This window comes from Tenrec ecaudatus, chromosome 17 (assembly GCF_050624435.1).
Source record: "Tenrec ecaudatus isolate mTenEca1 chromosome 17, mTenEca1.hap1, whole genome shotgun sequence".
Taxonomy (NCBI): domain Eukaryota; kingdom Metazoa; phylum Chordata; class Mammalia; order Afrosoricida; family Tenrecidae; genus Tenrec; species Tenrec ecaudatus.
In genome coordinates, this window is record NC_134546.1 from 57,473,949 (window position 1) to 57,492,335 (window position 18,387).

General features: G+C 49.1%; 1 protein-coding gene across 7 annotated transcripts in view; it reads left to right on the forward strand.

The window, feature by feature from the left end:
- CELF6 (CUGBP Elav-like family member 6) overlaps positions 1-18,387 on the forward strand; it is a 28,229-nt gene that overhangs the window by 545 nt on the left and 9,297 nt on the right. For 5 of the 7 annotated variants that reach the window (XM_075536126.1, XM_075536129.1, XM_075536128.1 and 2 more), the window contains exons 2-3: positions 3,361-3,443; positions 12,233-12,281. In XM_075536126.1, the coding sequence (XP_075392241.1) occupies positions 3,361-3,443; positions 12,233-12,281 (132 nt within the window). Of the gene's footprint in view, positions 1-3,360; positions 3,444-12,232; positions 12,293-18,387 lie in introns of all 7 variants that reach the window. The other 2 variants (XM_075536131.1, XM_075536132.1) reach the window with 1 other exon arrangement.

The window sequence follows — 18,387 nt, forward strand, 5'->3', positions numbered from 1 at the left end:
TTCCCACCAGGTATTTCAAATCCTGGAATTTGGAAACTTAGTCCACCCTTATCTCCAATACTCTCAACCTTCCAAACCCTGGACCTAAGCATTCCTGAAACACCCCTACCCATCCCACCCCACCCCCGCATCTGGTGCCTCTAGACTCAGACCCAAACAATTCCCCCTCTTTCTGGGATGTGTACCCTTCATTCCGGCCTTTCCTGTCCAGCCAAGTTCCAGAGCTTTCTTTTGACCGGAACGGCAACCTGATAAACCCAAGCGCGCTCCCCTTCTTCACATGCTAGACCTGGCTAACTCACAACGCCAATTCCCCTCCCAGGACACACTCCATTCTCAACGCCCACCTCATCATTAGCAACGGCCCCAAGCCCCCTGCCCCTTCCCAAGTCCACACATGCCTGTTACTCTTCTGATGTCAGCCCAGCCCCTAGCTCCAGCTGGGGACTCTCTCCACCTGTGTCCCCTCATCTCAGCCTTCCCTTCAGCTGAACCCACACTTCTTTCACCCCCGCTTCCCTTGCTCCTGCCCCTCATCTTCTTCTCTCTGGTCCTCTTTAGAGCTTCCTGTTTTCCCTCTTTCACAGGCTAGTTGGGATCCGGAGCACTTTCTGGATGGGTCAGGTGGAAGAGACAAGGGGTCTTATTCCTGCCCTTGCCAGAGAGACAGAGGCGCCATGGCCCTGTCCAGCCACACCCCTTTCTTCTTGTAGAGAGAGGGAGGAGGCTTGTTTACATGCAGAAAAGTCTGTCCAGGCTGGGCTGGAATAAGAGCCATACTAATCACTGTTATGCGGAAGCGCAGTGTCATACATGGACAAGAGGAAGGGGGATGATTTGCAACGCATCTTTATTCCCTCTTGCCCTCACCCACGCTGTAAATTCAGGTTTGGGGGGTAAGGATATCTATCCATCGTCCAGAATCTTCCCAGGAGAGAAGTGCTGGGCCTTAGGTTATATAGTTAACGGTGTGTTCTTAAGGACTGTGAGCTGGACTCAGGCTGCTACTTCTTTTGACTGAGCTGCCACATAGGTGTAGGAGCCTCAGGGATAGATACCCATGAAAGGGCTGGGACCAGATGGGTATAGGTGCATCTATTACCCTTTGGAGATATACGAAAGGGGACATGAGAGGACAAGACCACACCATCCAGGTTTCTCCTAACGCAGCCTGTCTGTCCACCCATCCATAGCACCTTATTTTCTAGGCTGAGATTTCCATATGGAAGTCTAAGCTCGTGTTCTCACTTCGCACTCAAACATTATTAAGTTTCTGAGCTGTTTATCATCTCTCACTCTTTCCATGTCACTGTCATTCTTCCTGTGTGTTCATACATCTCTCCCTCAAACCATGCTACTCTGTCTTCTCATTCCTCCATCGCTTCACACCCAATACCAGGGAATGCACGGGGCTCTATTCATTAGGCCTTTCAGACAGGCCCTGAATGCTCCTCACCCCCACCCCACACCAGCTTTTGACGTCAACTGAAAAGGCTTGGTGATTATAGAAGATGGGTCAGGGATGTAAGCAGAATCAATTAGGTGGTTGGGGTAAAGTTATCAACAGACCAACCCCATCATTCCCCCTGACAAAGATCACCTGTTTCTTTGTCACAATGCTTGGGAAGGGTCTCCCACTAAATAGCTTGCCTTGCCCACCTTCACCCCTGCAACAGTGATGGCCCACAGCCAGGGTGATTCCGTTTCCTTTTCACTGGTGAGTACTGAGGCAGGCAGCCACTGGGCTTTGAAAACAATCCAGCCTGGGAGTTAGGAGAGTCCACATCCTGCCAGGCCACCGACACATTCTCTGGGCTACAGTTTACCCTGTGAATATAAGCTGCTGATCCCAGTGGTCTCCAGGTCCCTTTAGTCAGTGAATGACCAGTACCATGTGCCTTATGGGGCAGTCATGTAAAAGACACTTTAGAAATACAGCCCTTTCTCATTCTTGTCTGCTGAGGCATAAATGGAAACCTGCACCATCAAGTTCCAAATGATTTCCCACACCCACTTTCCCCTCTTTCAGTCTTTGGCCTTGCTAGCTTCAAAAGATTCTTTTTTAAAAACCTCAGATCTTATTCTGTCACTCTTGAGGGGCGCTCTATTGCTCTTAGGAGGAAGTTCCAAATCCAATGGAGGCCCACAAAGTCCTGTGTCACCTGCCTGCCACATACCTCACTTGTCACTGCCTCCAGTCACCAAGCTCCTGCCATAGGGGCCTGCTATGCACTCCTCCAACACACCAAATCCTTTTTAGATCAAAGACTTCATTTTTTTTAAAAGGAAAGAAAGAAAAGACTTCATATGAGCCTGAAATATTTGTTTCCCCCTCTTGATACCTGGCTAACCCTTATTTGTTCTGCAGGACTCAGTGTCCTCTTTGAGACAATTCTCCCACTTTGAGACTCAATAAGTATCCCCATGATAAATTACATAGGGAATCCCCGCCAGGTCAGGGAATGGTTGCCATTCTGTCTCCAAGCCCATCATTTTAAAACCTCTCCATAATAAACATCTGATAACTATGTTCTGAATGAATGATTGAATACTCACTCCCTTTGCAAAGGAAGGCTTACCTGTGGCTCCTAGCCGGCTGTCAGGTCTGAAGCTGAACAAGGAGAGGTAGACCTGGCCTTTTGGTTCAGTCCAGACCTGTCTAGTCCCATGTCTGCTGGCCCTTGTAGAGGCCTCAGAGTTGGGACACAATAACTCTCTAAGAGGAGTGGATGAGATTTAGATATCCCTGAAAGCTTCCACCTGCAGAGAGCCTTTAAGCGAGCCCCATCTTTCAAGTCTCAAATGAATCCATACCTCCAGCTTCAAACACAGAAAAGAAAGATGTTGGGAAGGAATTGTGGTGTCCTAGGTTTTCACCCCACACGCACACACCCCACCAATGATCCTCCTCCTCTTCTGCCTCCTGTCCTTTCCACTAAGTTGGGAAGGAGTTGCTACTGATTCTAGGAGACTTGGTGAGTCTGAATTTTAAAAAGGTAGGGAAGGCTAGTGCTAAAGCTGAAAGCAAATCCGCTTAGTGAGATTGGAGCCAACAGGACTTAGGGCCTGAGTGGGGAGGGGAGGGCACAGGATTGTATGAGCATGTGATTGGGTGTGAGTGCACATGTTCCCTTGGGCAGGAGGCCAGGAGCAAATGAGAGGGAGCAGGAGCTGGAGACACAGGTCTCCAGGCACAGGAAGTCCCTCCCTTCCGAGAAGATGGGAGCCAGAGAAGCTTCTCAAAAGTAGTGCCCTTGTTTACATGATTGTGATCTTGAGTTTGTCAACTTAATGGAGTCTCTCCTGGAAGAGCATTTGGGGATCTCAGGAAACCCCCTGAGCCAGCCTCTTCCTCCCCAGGCTGTGCCTTCCTCACCTACTGCGCCCGGGACTCTGCTCTCAAGGCCCAGAGTGCACTGCACGAGCAGAAGACCCTGCCAGGGGTAAGTCCTCCAGGGTTGGGGGTGGGTGGCAATCAGCTCAGGCTGGGGCACACCCTGTGTGCAGCACGTGGGGAATGGGCCACGACCAAGAGCTAGAAACAGAGTCAGCTCCCTCGAAGGGGGTCTTCCCTAGGCTCTAGATTCTTTGTTATATTCAGTCTTGTGGCTCAAAAGAAGGAAGTCAGCCCCCCCTCCCCCGGGTGACATGCTCTACCCTGTCTTTCAAGAGAAGCATCAGGGTTAAAAGCAAAGCTAGATCTTGTCCACCTTGGTTAAAATTATGGCTTCCGATGTCATTTGTCAACTGGTGTGAACATGTATGTGACTCCAGGGGATACAGACTCAACCCACTTTCTCAGGTCCCAGGGTCCTTGGTGGCACTGTGCTCTTGTCATCTCCCTGTAATGTTTTTGAGGGGCTTTGCCTCCCAAAGATCACCTTCCTTTCACACCCCCAAACACTGGGCCAAAGTTCAGGGAGACCTGATTCAATGGTTAGCTAGATTTTATGTCCCAGTAGCACCTCACTGGCTCTGGCTAATGGCTAATGGCAAGTCACTGGACAAACAGCCAAGCAGGGCCTACTGACTGCAGCAGGAAGAAGGCAGTGACCAGCAGGAGCTAACGCACCGCAGTTCACCAAGAGCAAGTTACGCCAGCACAGCCTCGTTTTCTCTTATCCAAGGAACAGAATATCTGGAACAAGAAGACTTTTCAAATGTGAAGAGCAGCCAGAGCCTAGGAGACGACATCATTAGGGTATGACTAGGATATCAAAGAGTGACCAGGGTGGAGTAGGAGCAAAAATGAAATGTGGGCAGAACATATGAAGGAATTGAGGGTATTTGTCTGGAGAGGATTGGGGTAGGGGCAGGTAAGGAACCCTGACGGTGATGTGGTTTATACTTGGCTACTGCGCAGCTCCAGGAGAGAAAGGCCTGGTGTGAAGAGTGCTACCCAGAAAACGCTGTAAAGGAATTCTACTCCGTATCACATGGGGTTGCCATGAGTCATATCTGACTCAGTGGCAACAGGTCTTTGAATTTTAATAAGGAGGCATCATAACCTAATCATTAAGAATACTGATCTTTAAGTCTTATGGATCTGAGTGTAAATCCGAGCTCTGCCATTGACCGGTTTTATGAACCTGGGTATATTACATTGCCTCTTGAGCTTTAATTGTCTCATCATTAAAGATTTGGCTTAAGTAAACAAGCAAATAAATATATCTTTACATGGGTTATACAAACATCTATCTCCCTGGGCTAGAGGGAGGGCTGAGGCTTATCAAGTGCCTAGCCGTGAGCAAAATCTCAGTACATATTCTTGTTGAAGTGGGGTGACTGCTTTTAGATTCTGAAATGATCTTGGGTTTTCTACAAGTGGCCCCAGAGGGCGGGATCAAGATTAGTGGCGATAAGCAACAGGCCTTGACTTTCGTGCACATCAAGCAGTCAGTCGTGTCTCCGAATTGGCGCTGTCTGGCAGTGGGATAAGGAGTCCTGGTGGTGTAGTGGTTAAGCGCCTGGCTGCTTACAGAAGGTCAGCAGTTTAAACCCACAGCAGCTAGCTCCACAGGAGAAAGATGTGACAATTTGCTTCTGTAAAGAAGCTTTGGAAACCCCATGGGGAAATTTGCCTGCCCTATCGGGTTGCTATGAATCGGAATTGGTGGAATTGGCTAGACAGCCATGGGTCTGGTCTAGCAAATGGAAAGAGCTCTGTGCCAAGGAGGACCAACTTGCTGGTTTCACCAACCCTTTGTCCCCAGGCTCGGGAGTCAAGTATACCTCCGTGTGGCTACAGGCCTCGCCACCCACCAGTTCTGGGACCTTGAGCAAGGCTCCACCCATCTCTCCAACAACTCACGGGATCGCTGTGGGGGTTCAATGAGCCAAGTCATGTAAAGTGCTCAGTTCATGGCAGACACGAAACACTCATGATGGGCTACTTGGGTGTAGTAGCAGATAGTAATGGCAACGTCCCGAATGGTGGTAGACGTCACCATTCAGCCAACCTGGGAGCCAATGACCGCTGATGCTAGAACTGAGGTCAGTGAAACAGGCTATGACATTCCATGTGGCCTCAATCAAGGGGCGGAAACAAAAGGAGCAGGATACGTGTGACAGGGAACTGGGGGTTGGAGTGTCGGGGAAGGCCCACGAGAGTGGGAGCCAGAATGAATAGAAGTTCTGCAGTGGGCAGGGCTTGAAGAGGAATGCCAGCAAAGGAAGGTGGGTGTTATTCTGAAGGCAAACGGGTGGGAGGGGGCACTGAAAAATTTAAGATAAACATTGGGAAAACAAAACCTCCTTCAACCAGCCCCAAGCCCAAAATACCAAACCCAACTCTCCTGTCAAGTCAATTCCAACTCATAGCAACCCTATAAGACAGAGTATAACTGACACGCACCCCAAGGATTTCAGTTCATCTTTGTGGAAGCAGACTGCTTCATCCTCCTGCCGTGGGGTGGTTGATGAGTTCGAACTACCAGCTTTTTGGTGAGTGGTTGAGCACTTTAATCACTGTGCCATTGGAGCTCCTTCAACGAGCCTCAGGGCCCCACTGAGGTGACAGGGACCCGTGGTCATGGGCACTCCATGACCATGAGGGCATGTGACACATGAGCTGTGAAGCCCTGGAGTACTGGGAGAAATTGTGGGACAGAAAAGAGAAACTGTAACATGTGAAATACCAGACAGGTTCCCAGCACTTGTCATGTCCCAAGCCATTTCATCCTCTGTGGTGACAGTGCTGTTCTTGTCATCCCCGTTCTACAGATGAAGGAACTGAGTCCTAGGATCACTTCTGTCCATAGTCATGCAGCTCCTATAAAGGGACGGTGTGGGTTATGAGCCCAGGTAGCAGGGCTCTGGGACTAAGTCACTTAACCACCAACCACACTGCTGTGCTATGTCTGTCCGGCTGGGGGAATTGTTAGGGTCTGGAGGGACTGGTGATGGGGGACATGCACCTCTTCTCCATCTGCAGTCTTCCAACACAGCCTGGCTGCCATTAGCCCTGCCAGGACTGGCCTTATTCAGCCTCCCCAGCTTAACAAAGTGAAAATTAATATTTAATCATTCTCCTAAATGAAAATCGATGGCTTTGTTGGCCAGCCCCAGCCATGTCTGTGCCATCAATCTTTCCCCTAAGCCTGCCAGGGGCAGTGGCAGCTTCAGTCACCTGGTCTCCTGGAAGGGGGGGGTGCCCAGGGCTCTGCCAGCACTGGGTCCTGTGTACATGTGCCACCTGCTGGAGAAGCAGAGACAAGACTTCAATCTGGACTCCTGGAGTCAGTGTTAGGAGGGAACGAGAAGAAGCTTCCCCCCGCCCCCCACGTGGCTCCCCACCCCCGCCCCGGCTGAGGAAGCCTGGTCCCCTGGAAGTTTCACTGGAACCTCCTCTTAGCTCCCCTCGACCTACCCCCTGCCGATATCTGTCAGCTCCCAAAATGTGTCTCCCTGTTCCAGATGGTTCTCACCTCCTGAAGTTTTCCCGACTTCATGCTGGACTCCAGAACTCACCAGAAGAGAGTGAGGCCCAACTTCAGCCTCACCTTCTGGGATTCAGGAGGTGTCCCTTTACCTGCCCCTCTCTCTGCTCATGACCTCCTTTCCCTTAGATATCCTCCATTCCGTCAAACTCTGGGAAAGAGACATCACTGAATCAGGCCGGGCACCTGCTTTCTCACTTGTGCCCTGCACAGAACAGCTTGGATAGGGAGGGCAGATGGGGGCCAAATCCAGTCATGCTCTGTTGGCTACACCAGGCACATCACTGCAGGGCTGCGTTAGCCCAGAGGAAGGCACGTGTCTCTCCTTTATCCCTGGGGTTAGGAGGATGTGTTTCCATAATTCGCAGAAAGGCACTGGATGTGCTAGCAGTTTCCCAGCGAGTGAGTCTGAGCCTTTATCCTCAAGGAACTGGCAATGCAGAAACAACTCATGGGATCCCTTTGGAGTTTCTGTCTGGGCAAGTAAAAGAGGCATCGGGAATGGGGAGGGAGGCCTGCATGGAGGAGATTCGATCTGAGTGGAATCTTGATCCAATTCCATCCTGGCCAAGGGTCTAGAAACTGGGAAGGAAACAGCCTCACCTGGTGCCCACTATCAAGCATACTCCCTGACAGGGGTCTCTGGTAAAGCCACCTGGGGCTCGCAAGGGGAGTCAAGGTCACAAATATTGACTGCCAGACTTAGGGACCTGGACTTTACCTGGAGGCTTGCAATGGGGAACTATGGTGAATCTTAAGCAGTGAAGAGAGGGGGGCCAGTTTAAACAGATTGCTCTGGTCGCAGTGTGGAGGATGGATTGGAGAGGAAGTAACGCTAGAGAGAGGATGATCCTTATAGATACTGGCGCTTGAGTACAGGTAGATGGTGTTGCTGGCTGAGCGGTTGTGGTAGGTTGGGAGTAGGAGGAAGAGGAGATGAAACATGGAAGCTATTTAGAATAGCTATATAAATTCTAGAGCCAAGAGGACCAGGTTCAATCAGAACAGTGGAGGTATAAGACTGAAATGGAGAAAATTTGTTTTTTCTCTGCCCACCTCATCCTCACAACCCATGACACGTCTCTCAAACACCCCAACGGTCCTTTTTGTGGTAACTGTCTTGTCAGCGCTCTTCCCATGAGGGAACTGGTGCTGGGGCGTGCGTGCTTACTGGAGCTCTTACTGGCATCAGGAAGAAGGAATCTACAGACAAACATGCTGGGCCCCAAAAGACAGTACTGATGGAGGAACTTTATAAAAGTTAAGCAGAGAGGTGAGGAGGTAGTCTCTCGCTGAGACAAAAGAACAGGACCTTCTGGATGCCTGAACTACCTCTGGCGTCCCCCTCCTGCCCCCCCCCACCTCGTGTTGATTGGATTAAACTGTGCTCTCTGCTCTCTCACATCACCTCCCTGTTTCCCTTTCAAGGCTGGGTCCTAAAGCAGGACTCTACCCAGGGTATGAGTGGGTCCTCAGCAGAAGGCAAGAGCTCACCTGAAGTCCCTCCCACAAGTTCTTGGCCAAGGAGACAATGCCCTCTTTTCCTCAAAGGGGAACCCTGGTTAGTTGATCTCATTCCTACTTTCCTCCCCCCGGCCAAGGAAGGCACAAGGAAGGGTAGGGTTGCCTAGATCACTCATGTGGGCATGTCGTCTCCAACGAGCCACACAGAGCATATCAAATCCCAGGTGTCCTCCATGATCACTGACCAGTGGGGACTGAAGGCCCAGAGCCCTGGAAGCAGCACCCTTCTCTAATCTGTCCTCATCCTTGTGGGCTGCCAAGGCACTTCCAAGTTCCCCTCTGCCTCAAGTCTTGAGCCATAAACCTGGAAGTCAATCAACATTCCCTCCTCTTCCTCAGTCTCTACATCCCAAAGAGCTGTAGTCTAGCTAATTCTTCCCAAACATCTCTCCTTGTCCCCTAATCCAAGTCACCTTCACCCCTTAACTCTACCCCTGACCTTCCTGCCTTTAATCCTTCCAATCCCTTCTCTGTACATTGGCAACACAATGAGATCCTTTGTGAAACAAAACTGAGTAGGTCACCCCACTGCTTAAGACCACCCTGGGTCCCTGTTTCCTTTGAAGTGCAACCCAGTTGAAAATCTTGGTTTCAGTAGTGTTCACAGTCTGGCCTTGATCTGGCTCTGCCTACCAGTCAGTTTCCTATCCTTCCATTCAAAAGAAAAGTATTAGATCTGGTGCATTTACCAAGATCTAGGTATTGTCATTTCCACCAAAACCCTGCAAGGTTAGGATCGGGATTTCCCTCTTCACTCATGGGGATACATGCTAAGACTTACAGACCACTGAGAACGTGACCATGATGGAATCAAGCTTGAAATCCACATCTAGTTGACTCAGGAGCAATCTCCTTGACTATCCCAACGCCAGATCCTCACGAGAACTGTTTTTGCTGCCAGGAATCTCTACTTCTCCCGCTACTTCTACATGGCCAAAGCCCTGCATGGTACGAGTTAAATGCTGTCCCCTCCTTGAAACTTTTCCTGATCCAGCTTCTGAGGCTGGAGGTAACTTCCCCCACAGCCTCCTAAGTCCCTGCCCCTCAGTGCCTCAGGATGCATGCTGGTGTTCTTCAGGACCGAGGACAGCAGCGCAATGGGTAAAGCAGGGGCTTCAGCTTTAGATAAAACGGAGGCAAATCTCAGCTCAACCACTTCCCCACCAAGTGATCTTGGATGTGTGATTTCACCTCCCCTAGCCGCAGCTTTCTCATCTACAATGTGGGGACAATAATATTTCCTTGCGGCATGATTAGAAAGGTGTAGGATCAATGTAAGCAACGTGCCCCAGCAAGAGCCCCGCACATCGGGAGTTCTCGTGGAATGGTAGCGTCATCTGTGAGCCCATGAGACTCGGGTTCCATCTGTCATGGCTTCTCTCCCAAGGACCCAGACTGAGGCTCTTCACAGAGGTCAGGACACACTGGCAGTGTGCCTGAGTGTTGGAAGGTCTTGGCTCCCAGCCTCTGTGGCCTGAACCGTGTCAGCTCCAGGTGGGATATATATATTCATTCCACTCAATGCCTGCTCTTCACTAGGGGTGGTGGAGTGGGTGCAGGGGGGAAAGGGGTGTCACCCAGAGCACTGGTGCACTCCATCTCCCAGGAAACCAGCTGGGGAGGCAGCTGCCATGGAAACTGTCACATGTGCCTGTCACTTTGGACTCCAGAGAGAAATTCTCAGGATCTATTTAAGAACTAATAAAATAATGATGGTCTTGCTCACCCTCACTGCCCCCCTGCCCAGGCTCTGCCTCTCTCCTTCAAGCCCACCAGGCTCCCCCCAGCCCGGCTTTCTGGCCTTTCATCTCCTCAATTCCTGTCTCCACCCCTATTTCTCTTCCTGGGTCTGTCTTCCTTGCTCTCTCTCTTTCTCAACATTTCACTCTTCTTGTCCCTCACCATCTCTCACAGTGTCTCTGCTCTCCATGCCTGTCTCTTGGTCTCTCCACCACAATCACAGGTGCCCGTACCCAGGGTTGAGTCCCGCCCTCCTGGTTCCTGGTCCACACCAGTTCAGATCTGTCCAGCTCGCCCTGATCTGCGTGGATTGATCTGTCATCCCCTCTAGACGGCAACCTGTGTCCTGTCAGTGTCTGGGCCCCCACCCACAGCCCGGCACACTGCAAGTGCTCCACCACTAGGGGTGGGTGTGTCAGAGCGTGTAAGAACCTATGTCCTGCTTGGATGAGGTGGGGGAGGGGACTGCACTAGTTCAGATTTGGCGTGTTTTCCTATATATATATGTATTTTTTTAATTCTTTTTTAGTCAGTCTTCTCCACCCCTCCCAACCTTCAAATTTGATCCAAAGGAAATTGCTCAACTGTGACTGCCAGGGTGTTACCATAGTTACCGGGTAGCACTTGTGGCTATGGTAACAGGAAGCTGCCTGTTGTCTCGGCAACCAGCACTTTGGTAGGGGATGGAGTGGGCCCTGATTGGTGCAGAAGCAGTGCATTTCCTGAAGGGAGGGGGTCAGATCATCACCTTCTCAGACCAGATGGGCATCAGTACCCCTTCCTCCATGAACGGGAAACCTGCTGTTCTTCCCTCCCGGCACTCGGCTCTCTGCCCCCCAACAATAATACCTCACATCCCACGCACCCAGCTCTTGGCAGTGTACAAAGACCTTTTGCCACCCCATTACCTCATGTGATCCCCACAACACCCATGAGAGGAAGGTGAGATGGGGATTCAATCATTCATTCACCAAGGGTGGTTGGGGGATGGGATTGTGGGGGTGTATATGGAAATCACCTAGGAGCTTTTTTTCCCAAAATTGTACAAAACCCCACCTTGAAAGTCTGATATGGTTCCCAGGTGATTCTGATCCACCCCTCCCAGGGAATCTGAATTAGAAGGTGGTAGTGGTTGTGGGGAAGGGCTGGAGGGGGGCTGTTCAGGCTGATAGATGGAGAGACTGGGAGGAGCAGGTCTGGGTAAAAAGATGAGCTCTGTTTTGGATGTGTTGCGTGGAAGGAACCAGTGGGACTTTCTAGTCAAAATGTCCAGCAAACGGCTGGGCACACGAGTCTAAATCTCAGGAGAGAGGCTTGGGCTGCAGGCATGGAGCTCTGAGTCACGACTGCGCGGATAGGAAGCGAGACCCTCCTGGGCGTGGATGCGTCTCTTCAGGAAGAATGAGACACATGAGGGCCGAGGATGGAGAACTCCAGCATCCCCGGGGCTGAGCAACCCAGGGAGGGGACTACATAGGTGAAGCTGGAACCTCTGGTGACATGGACGCTCAGGGACTGTTTTCTCCATTTGATAAGCTGAGTCAGAGAGCAGATGGCTTACTTGAAGCCTTACAACCATTAGATGGCACAGTTTGGGATAGGTAGTACGAGATCAGATTCCGAACTTGTTCCGTTCAATTGACCTGGAGCATTACAGTCTCAGCTTGCGTCACAAAACCCGAGTCTGCGGTGTCAACTCCACCCTCCCACCCCATCCATCTCATGCAGAGACAGAGGGACATGCGCCTAAGAACCAAAGATGGAAAAATCTTTTTAGCCCCTGCCCAACCCCAGGCTTGCCACTGGACTGCCAACACCTCTTCCTTCAGATTTCAGCACCTTCCAAAATTCTTGGGATTAAGGAAGGAATCTTGGAGGGGGAAAAAATATTTCATCCTAGTGCAGGGGGTGGGGTGGAGGGCAGAGCTCAGTGGATTCAGGGTGCAGACCATGAGTCTAGGGGTAGAAAAATTGGGGTCCTAGAACCAGACATTGGTGCTGACTGGATGTGTTGGTCTGGTGTCTTTCAGATGAATCGTCCGATCCAAGTGAAACCAGCTACCAGTGAGGGCCGAGGAGGTAACTCCCCTGTCTGATGACCCTTAAGGTGTCGCCCTGTAGGGGGATGGTGGACGACGACTAGTGTCAATCCCATGACTCTAGTCCTATTACTGGAGTCGGAGTCTCCTTGGGTCAGGGAACAAGGAGTTCCTGAGCTGAGCAGCACCAGCGACCGCTCAGCCATTCTAAGTCTGAGTAAAGACCTCAATGGGGACTCTAGGCCCAGACCCCAGACCCAGAAGAGGCAGGAAGACCCCAGACCCAGACTTTAGTGGTGACGGGATTAGAAAAGGGGGCCTCTCACTACCTCACTCCTGAAGAGGTCATGCCTGCTTCGCAAAGTCGAACTTTCAGGTTCATTTAAAGACTTAGGTTGTTGTTCCCCTTTTCCAAGTTCTTCCGATTTCCAAGAACCCAAGCCATCCTGGGTTGAGGCCACACAGTGCGTCGTTGTAATTTCCTCTTTACTCGTGGGAAAAAGTGATGCTTAGATCGATTTTATGGGCCTTGTTAAGGGACATGATTACACTGAGGACCATGGAAAGCCTTTAAAGCAGTGCTTCTCCACCTGTGGGTCGCGCCCCCTTTAGGGGGGGGCGAATGATCTTTTCACAGGGGTCGCCTGATTCATTAGAGTAGCAGAATTACAGTTATGAAGTAGCAACGAAAATCCTTTGATGGCTTGGGGTCACCACAGCATGAGGAACTGTATTAAAGGGTCACAGCTTTAGGAAGGTTGAGAACCACTGCTTTAAAGGGTTGTGCTATTCATGGTGGAGAAACCCTAAGAAACTTGAGACTGGGAGGAATGGTGAGCCCTTTGAGAACCAGCTGGGTTTGGACCACGTCTGTGGAAAGGGCATGTGGCTTCTGGGGTCAGTTCTTGGTGTATTTCTCTCTCGTGGGTTGTATTTCCGCCTACTGGCCTCCCCAATGTCTTTGGAGTCTTTCCCTAGAACCTCTGATTTACCCAAGAACAACCCTGGCTTTGTCAGACAAATGAAGTTGCCTTCCATCTGGGAAAGAATAGCGCCTGGTTGGCATAGACCTCTATTTCCTCTTAATAGAATTACGTTCAGCCGCTCAGACATCATGCTCAGTCTCCACACCCATGGGGGCTCTGGGGGCTCCGTGGCTCCCTTGTGAGATCATCCCTCAAGAAGTCCCTCCTTCTTGCACTCTTTTCCATTCTCTAACCCCGAGTTTGTGATGGCCGAGACGCTATCACCCCCACTTTGTCCTGGCTCTTCCCCCAATGCACGTACAAATATAAATGCAGTTGTGTGCGTACATGCACTTGCACGCGCGCGCACACACACACACACACACACACACTTTCCTTCCCATCTTATTCTTTCAGACGGATCTTTTTAGAAGTATTGGTTACATCTGAAACTTGTGCTTGGTGTGCCCCCAGAATTTCTGCTCCTTGGGAAACTCTGTTGGGCGTCAAGTCCATTGCTTCCCATCTTCTAAGCCCGCCCACAAGCACCAGACAGTCTGTGATTGAGAGGCCAGCGGAGACCACTTGAGGGAGCTGAAACGCAGGTGGATTGGACTGTCGTTTATTGAACCATCCAGCCACAATTCTCTGAGGAACTGACTTCAGATGAGATGTGAACAATGATGCTGGCCCAGCAAACTGTCCCCGTGGGTCTCCCAGCTATGAGAGAGCACTGACCTGTAAACGAGGAGTTACAATTCTGTGTGGTCAGTGCTTTGCCAAGGACTGTCCAAGGGAGGGGGGTTGGTTGTGGGGGCAAAGACAAGGAGCAACAAACTTAGTCTCGGCGACCAGAGTGTGCTCCTAAAGGTCATCCTTCAGCGGAGCTCCCAAAGATGAATAAGACATCAGAGAGAGAGGAGGAAAGGGGGAGCGTGTGCTTGAGGAAGAAGGAGAAACATGTACAGAGAAGCCCCAGCAGGCTGCACGCTGAGTCTGGCTCACAAATGAAGTCTACTCCGCTGGGCACTCCTGCCGTAAGGAGCCAGGCACAGCTTGTCTGCGGGAGGGCAGCTACACTAGGGAGCAGCCTAGCACTCTGCCCCTCAGAGGCCTCTGCCCAGTTTGCTTCTGCTTGGCCTGCCCCTATATCTGCTCATCTGGGCCCCACTCCGACGGCCTCGGCCTGAGTTTCATCACTTTCCTCCCCTTCTTTGTACAAGTTTCGTAGGTCTCACCTCATTGACTAACTCTGAACTTTTGGCCTCCCACCTGTGCATCTGTTCAGATTCAGAGCAGTTTTAAGAGAGCAGGAGAAGCAATTTGGCTGGTTGAGAAGAGGCCTGCTTGACATGGTCATTCAGCATCCCAATTGTTATGAGCTACACAGATAACCCATAAGAAGTGATAGCTCTCTGGGCATCTGCATCTGCCAGATGCATCTAGCAATAAGGCCTCTAGTAGATTTAGATGACCAGATCTCATCATGCCTTCCCCTGCTCCCACTCAAAGAGCCATCATGTACTCCCTGCCACATATGGGGGAGAGAGGAGGTGCATGGACCAGGTCTCGCAGAACAGTTGAATCGCCATACTTTATAAGTATTTTACTATTTCATTTATGTTTGGTAATCTTGTTTCTAGTCAAAGTATGTTTCCTTTCTTCGATGCTGTCCTATGTACCTTCCAAAGTGAGTTCACTTCTCTATTGAATTTGCCACAATGGAATGTTTTAGACCTGACCCACTGACATGCTACTGGATCTTATCTGTGTGATGGAACATTCAACCCCAGGGTGGGATAGCTTGTCCTGTCTGAGCCTTCTCCCTGTGACCACAAACAGTCTGTAACCTCTCAGAGTCGATTGCTCCAGCCAATCCTGAGAAATGCAAGCCAATGTGCCTGCATTTTAAAAATGATTCCTGAAATTAAATCTCTTTCTTTATAGTTGATTAAAACTGGTTCCTCTAGCTGATAAGGATAGTGCTATCAAGACAAAGATCCTTCCTAAACTCGCCCACTTTTTTTTTCTGGACAAGATCATTCAATTTTAAACTTGATTTTCCATGATGCAGAGGTCACAAACACAAGAGCCACAGGACCCCAGTGAGGTCTTACCCTAAGTGGGATAGACGATCATGATTTAATTTTTTAAGCCTGGCATGTTTAGTGTATTAAATGTGGGCAACTCATTCACTTTTTTAAAAGTAAACCAGCACTGAGCCTAACGAAACCTAACAAGTTTGTTTCTTTGGCCTGAGGTCTACCATGCCCCACCCCAACCCCATCAGCCAGAAAGGAGTATTCCCTGGTACACACATGAGCTTCTTGATAAACATAATTACACAACCTTCTGTCTCTTGAATTTCGATGCCAGTGCAACTCCGCGATTTCCTTGTTCTTAATCAGCAGGCATGAAATATGTGTCCTGTTGAAAGAAGCTACGTGTTATGTGTACTGTGTGTGGTCTTACCTGTAGACCGTATTAGTGATGCTTGTGTCTTCAATGTCTGCATACTCGTTGCAGTACAATAGGCTCTGTCCGAGGAAAGGTGCCAGCATCCTCTTTCTTGGTTGTTTGTACTCTATTCACATCCCTCAGCTATGGTCAGATGGGATTCACCAGAGGCTTAATCCATGCCCGGACTCTGCAAATGGAGTTTGGGCTTCCACTGTTATCCCTAGCCTTCTGCCAACCAGGTGTCCACAATTTAAGCTCTGGTATCCTTCCTTTATACCTTCCCTCAATCTTGGTGGCACTTCTCTCAGTGCCAGAGAGGCATCCGGGCCTTTGTGGACCCTGTCATAGCAGCGTTTCAAACCACCCCAGGCAATTTGCACGCATTCTGAAGCTAAGTTCCACACTGCTTCAGAGGATGGGCTACTCCAGGCTTGCATTTTGCATCTTGTGACAGGTACACCTGGAGCAGCATACTGCTAAAGGAAAAGGCATCTGCTTTTCCAAAAGATCTTCTAACACACAAAGGCACTCACTTCGACAGTAAGCATACACAGTATCAAGAAGAATTTTTGATTGAGTCATTGAATTGTACAATATGTGAATTATATGCCAATAAAACTGTTGAAAATTTTAATAAATAAATAAAGTTATCTTAAAATAAAAAGAAGCAGAATTTTCCCTTCAGTCCTGGGTCATCCCTGAACGTGAAAATTAATTTTTTTTCTGGAAAAAATTCAGAGTTCCTGGATTTCAAAATAGTAGCTTGAAATGCAGGGATTTTACACAGCCCATTTATTTTAAGTCCGAGGAAGAAAGAGAAGATTTACTTAGAAGGCAGACCATCCAGGAGACCAGAGCAGTGCAAACCGGAACTGTCTTTGTGGTGTCCTGTTTGAAGCCAGAACACACAGAGAAGATCTACCTTGGCTTTGAAGTTTACACCTGGGGGAGTCATGCAGATATTTGACATCAACTCAGCTTTCAGGGTAACCACGGGAAGCAGCTATTGACCACGAGCAAGCAACAGAACAACAAGGTTTTTTAAGTCACGGATCAATCTCCAGATGTCTTTCTTGACTGGCTAGACAGCAGGGCCTGGCTGTTAATCACTCGCAGTCAGGAAAATAAAAGAAGTAGGCTCTCAAATGATCTGTCCCTTCTAGGTGACATCCACCGCCAACCGTCTGCTTTGGAGCAATGTAGCGAGCAATAAAAATTCCATAGAGACTGCATTAAGTAAAGTACCTTAGCCTGACCGCGTTTTGTAAAGGTTTTTTTCCCTAGCTACATTAAAAAAGTTGGGTTACAAAAATGTTCATCTCAAATTTTATTAAGTCAGAGGTAAGGGGATCCCCAAATCCCTCAAACAATGGTAACTAAATGAGTCTTTTAATTGTTGTTTGCCATGAGAATTGTGGTTGATTTTTCCTAACTTACACTAGGAATACTTGGGAAATATTAACAATAAGTTATTCTGGTGTCAGGGGAATCCAGCCCCTAACACATCATTACGGGTCCGGTAGGCGCTGTTATACAGCGATAATAAGTCAAGGTCATAGTAAAGTTACAGAGAGCATGAGAGATAGGAGTATTGAAATAAATGGAGTCAGTCACGATTCATAGTAGCATGCTCACTTCAACCCCACTTGATGGTCCACGTGGAGGGAGAGAGAGAGAGAGCTCTTTAATGCTAGCCCAGGCTTTTTATAGTCTCTGGGGACATGCAAGCCCCTTAATTACAGGTGAGGACATACGTCACAGGAAGGGGCTATACTATAGGTAATACAGTAATGAGAGGGAGTGGTCTAGGGACATATACCCAATAGGAAGAGGAGGGATTGGGGGTATACATGTGACAAGATGGGCAGATCCTAGGTTTAGGATGGAGGCTTAACTTTGACCTATTCCCTAGATCTCCATAGGAACCATTACCAGTAGGATGTAAACCCCACCTACAGGAACCAAATAGATGGCTGCAGGTATCCATTGTCCTTAACAGTAGGGAGTGGGGCCTGCTGCAGTCTGGCAACTGATGGCCCTTTGGGAGGATGCCTGTGAGCATCTGACCTCCCCCCACATTCTGGAAGTACCGCGCTTATAGGGAAAGAGTATTTTTAGTCTTAAGGCAAAAGTCTTCAAAAGCATTTCATGCCTCCTGCATATTCTTCCCTCCTTTTCAAATTTTATAGCAATCAATAAATTTATAAATCATGACAGCAATTGCTTTGCTTGTTCCATTCTCTCATGTTGATGTATTTTTTTATTCAGTTAATATCTGTGTACTCAAGATGTCTAAGATACAGAAAGAGGTTAAGTAATCAATCCATACACTCTTCACTTTCTTTTTCTTTTTAACTTTGCATTTTCAAACATTCTCTGAGGATTTGAAAATACACTTTGAGACATCTTTGTTTTTAATTTAGCAATTTGGTTCAACTCAAAAGCAAGCCAATGGCCTGTTATCACATTGATCCTCCTCTCTGAACTCTGTGTTTGATGTAACAAGTCCCTCTCCCCTTGAATTCGCAAGGGTTTCGTGAACTATCAGACTGGGGTTAAGCGATAAGTATACTGCTATCTAATTAAGCCAGCTGGTTTCTCCAACTTCTTCCTAGAATCTCACAGGGGATTGAAGCTCCCACTTGAGTCAGTGTTCAATAAATCTCTAGATTGAAATTAAAATTTTAAATGGGAATTTTCTGACCCTGGGACATGTTCTCT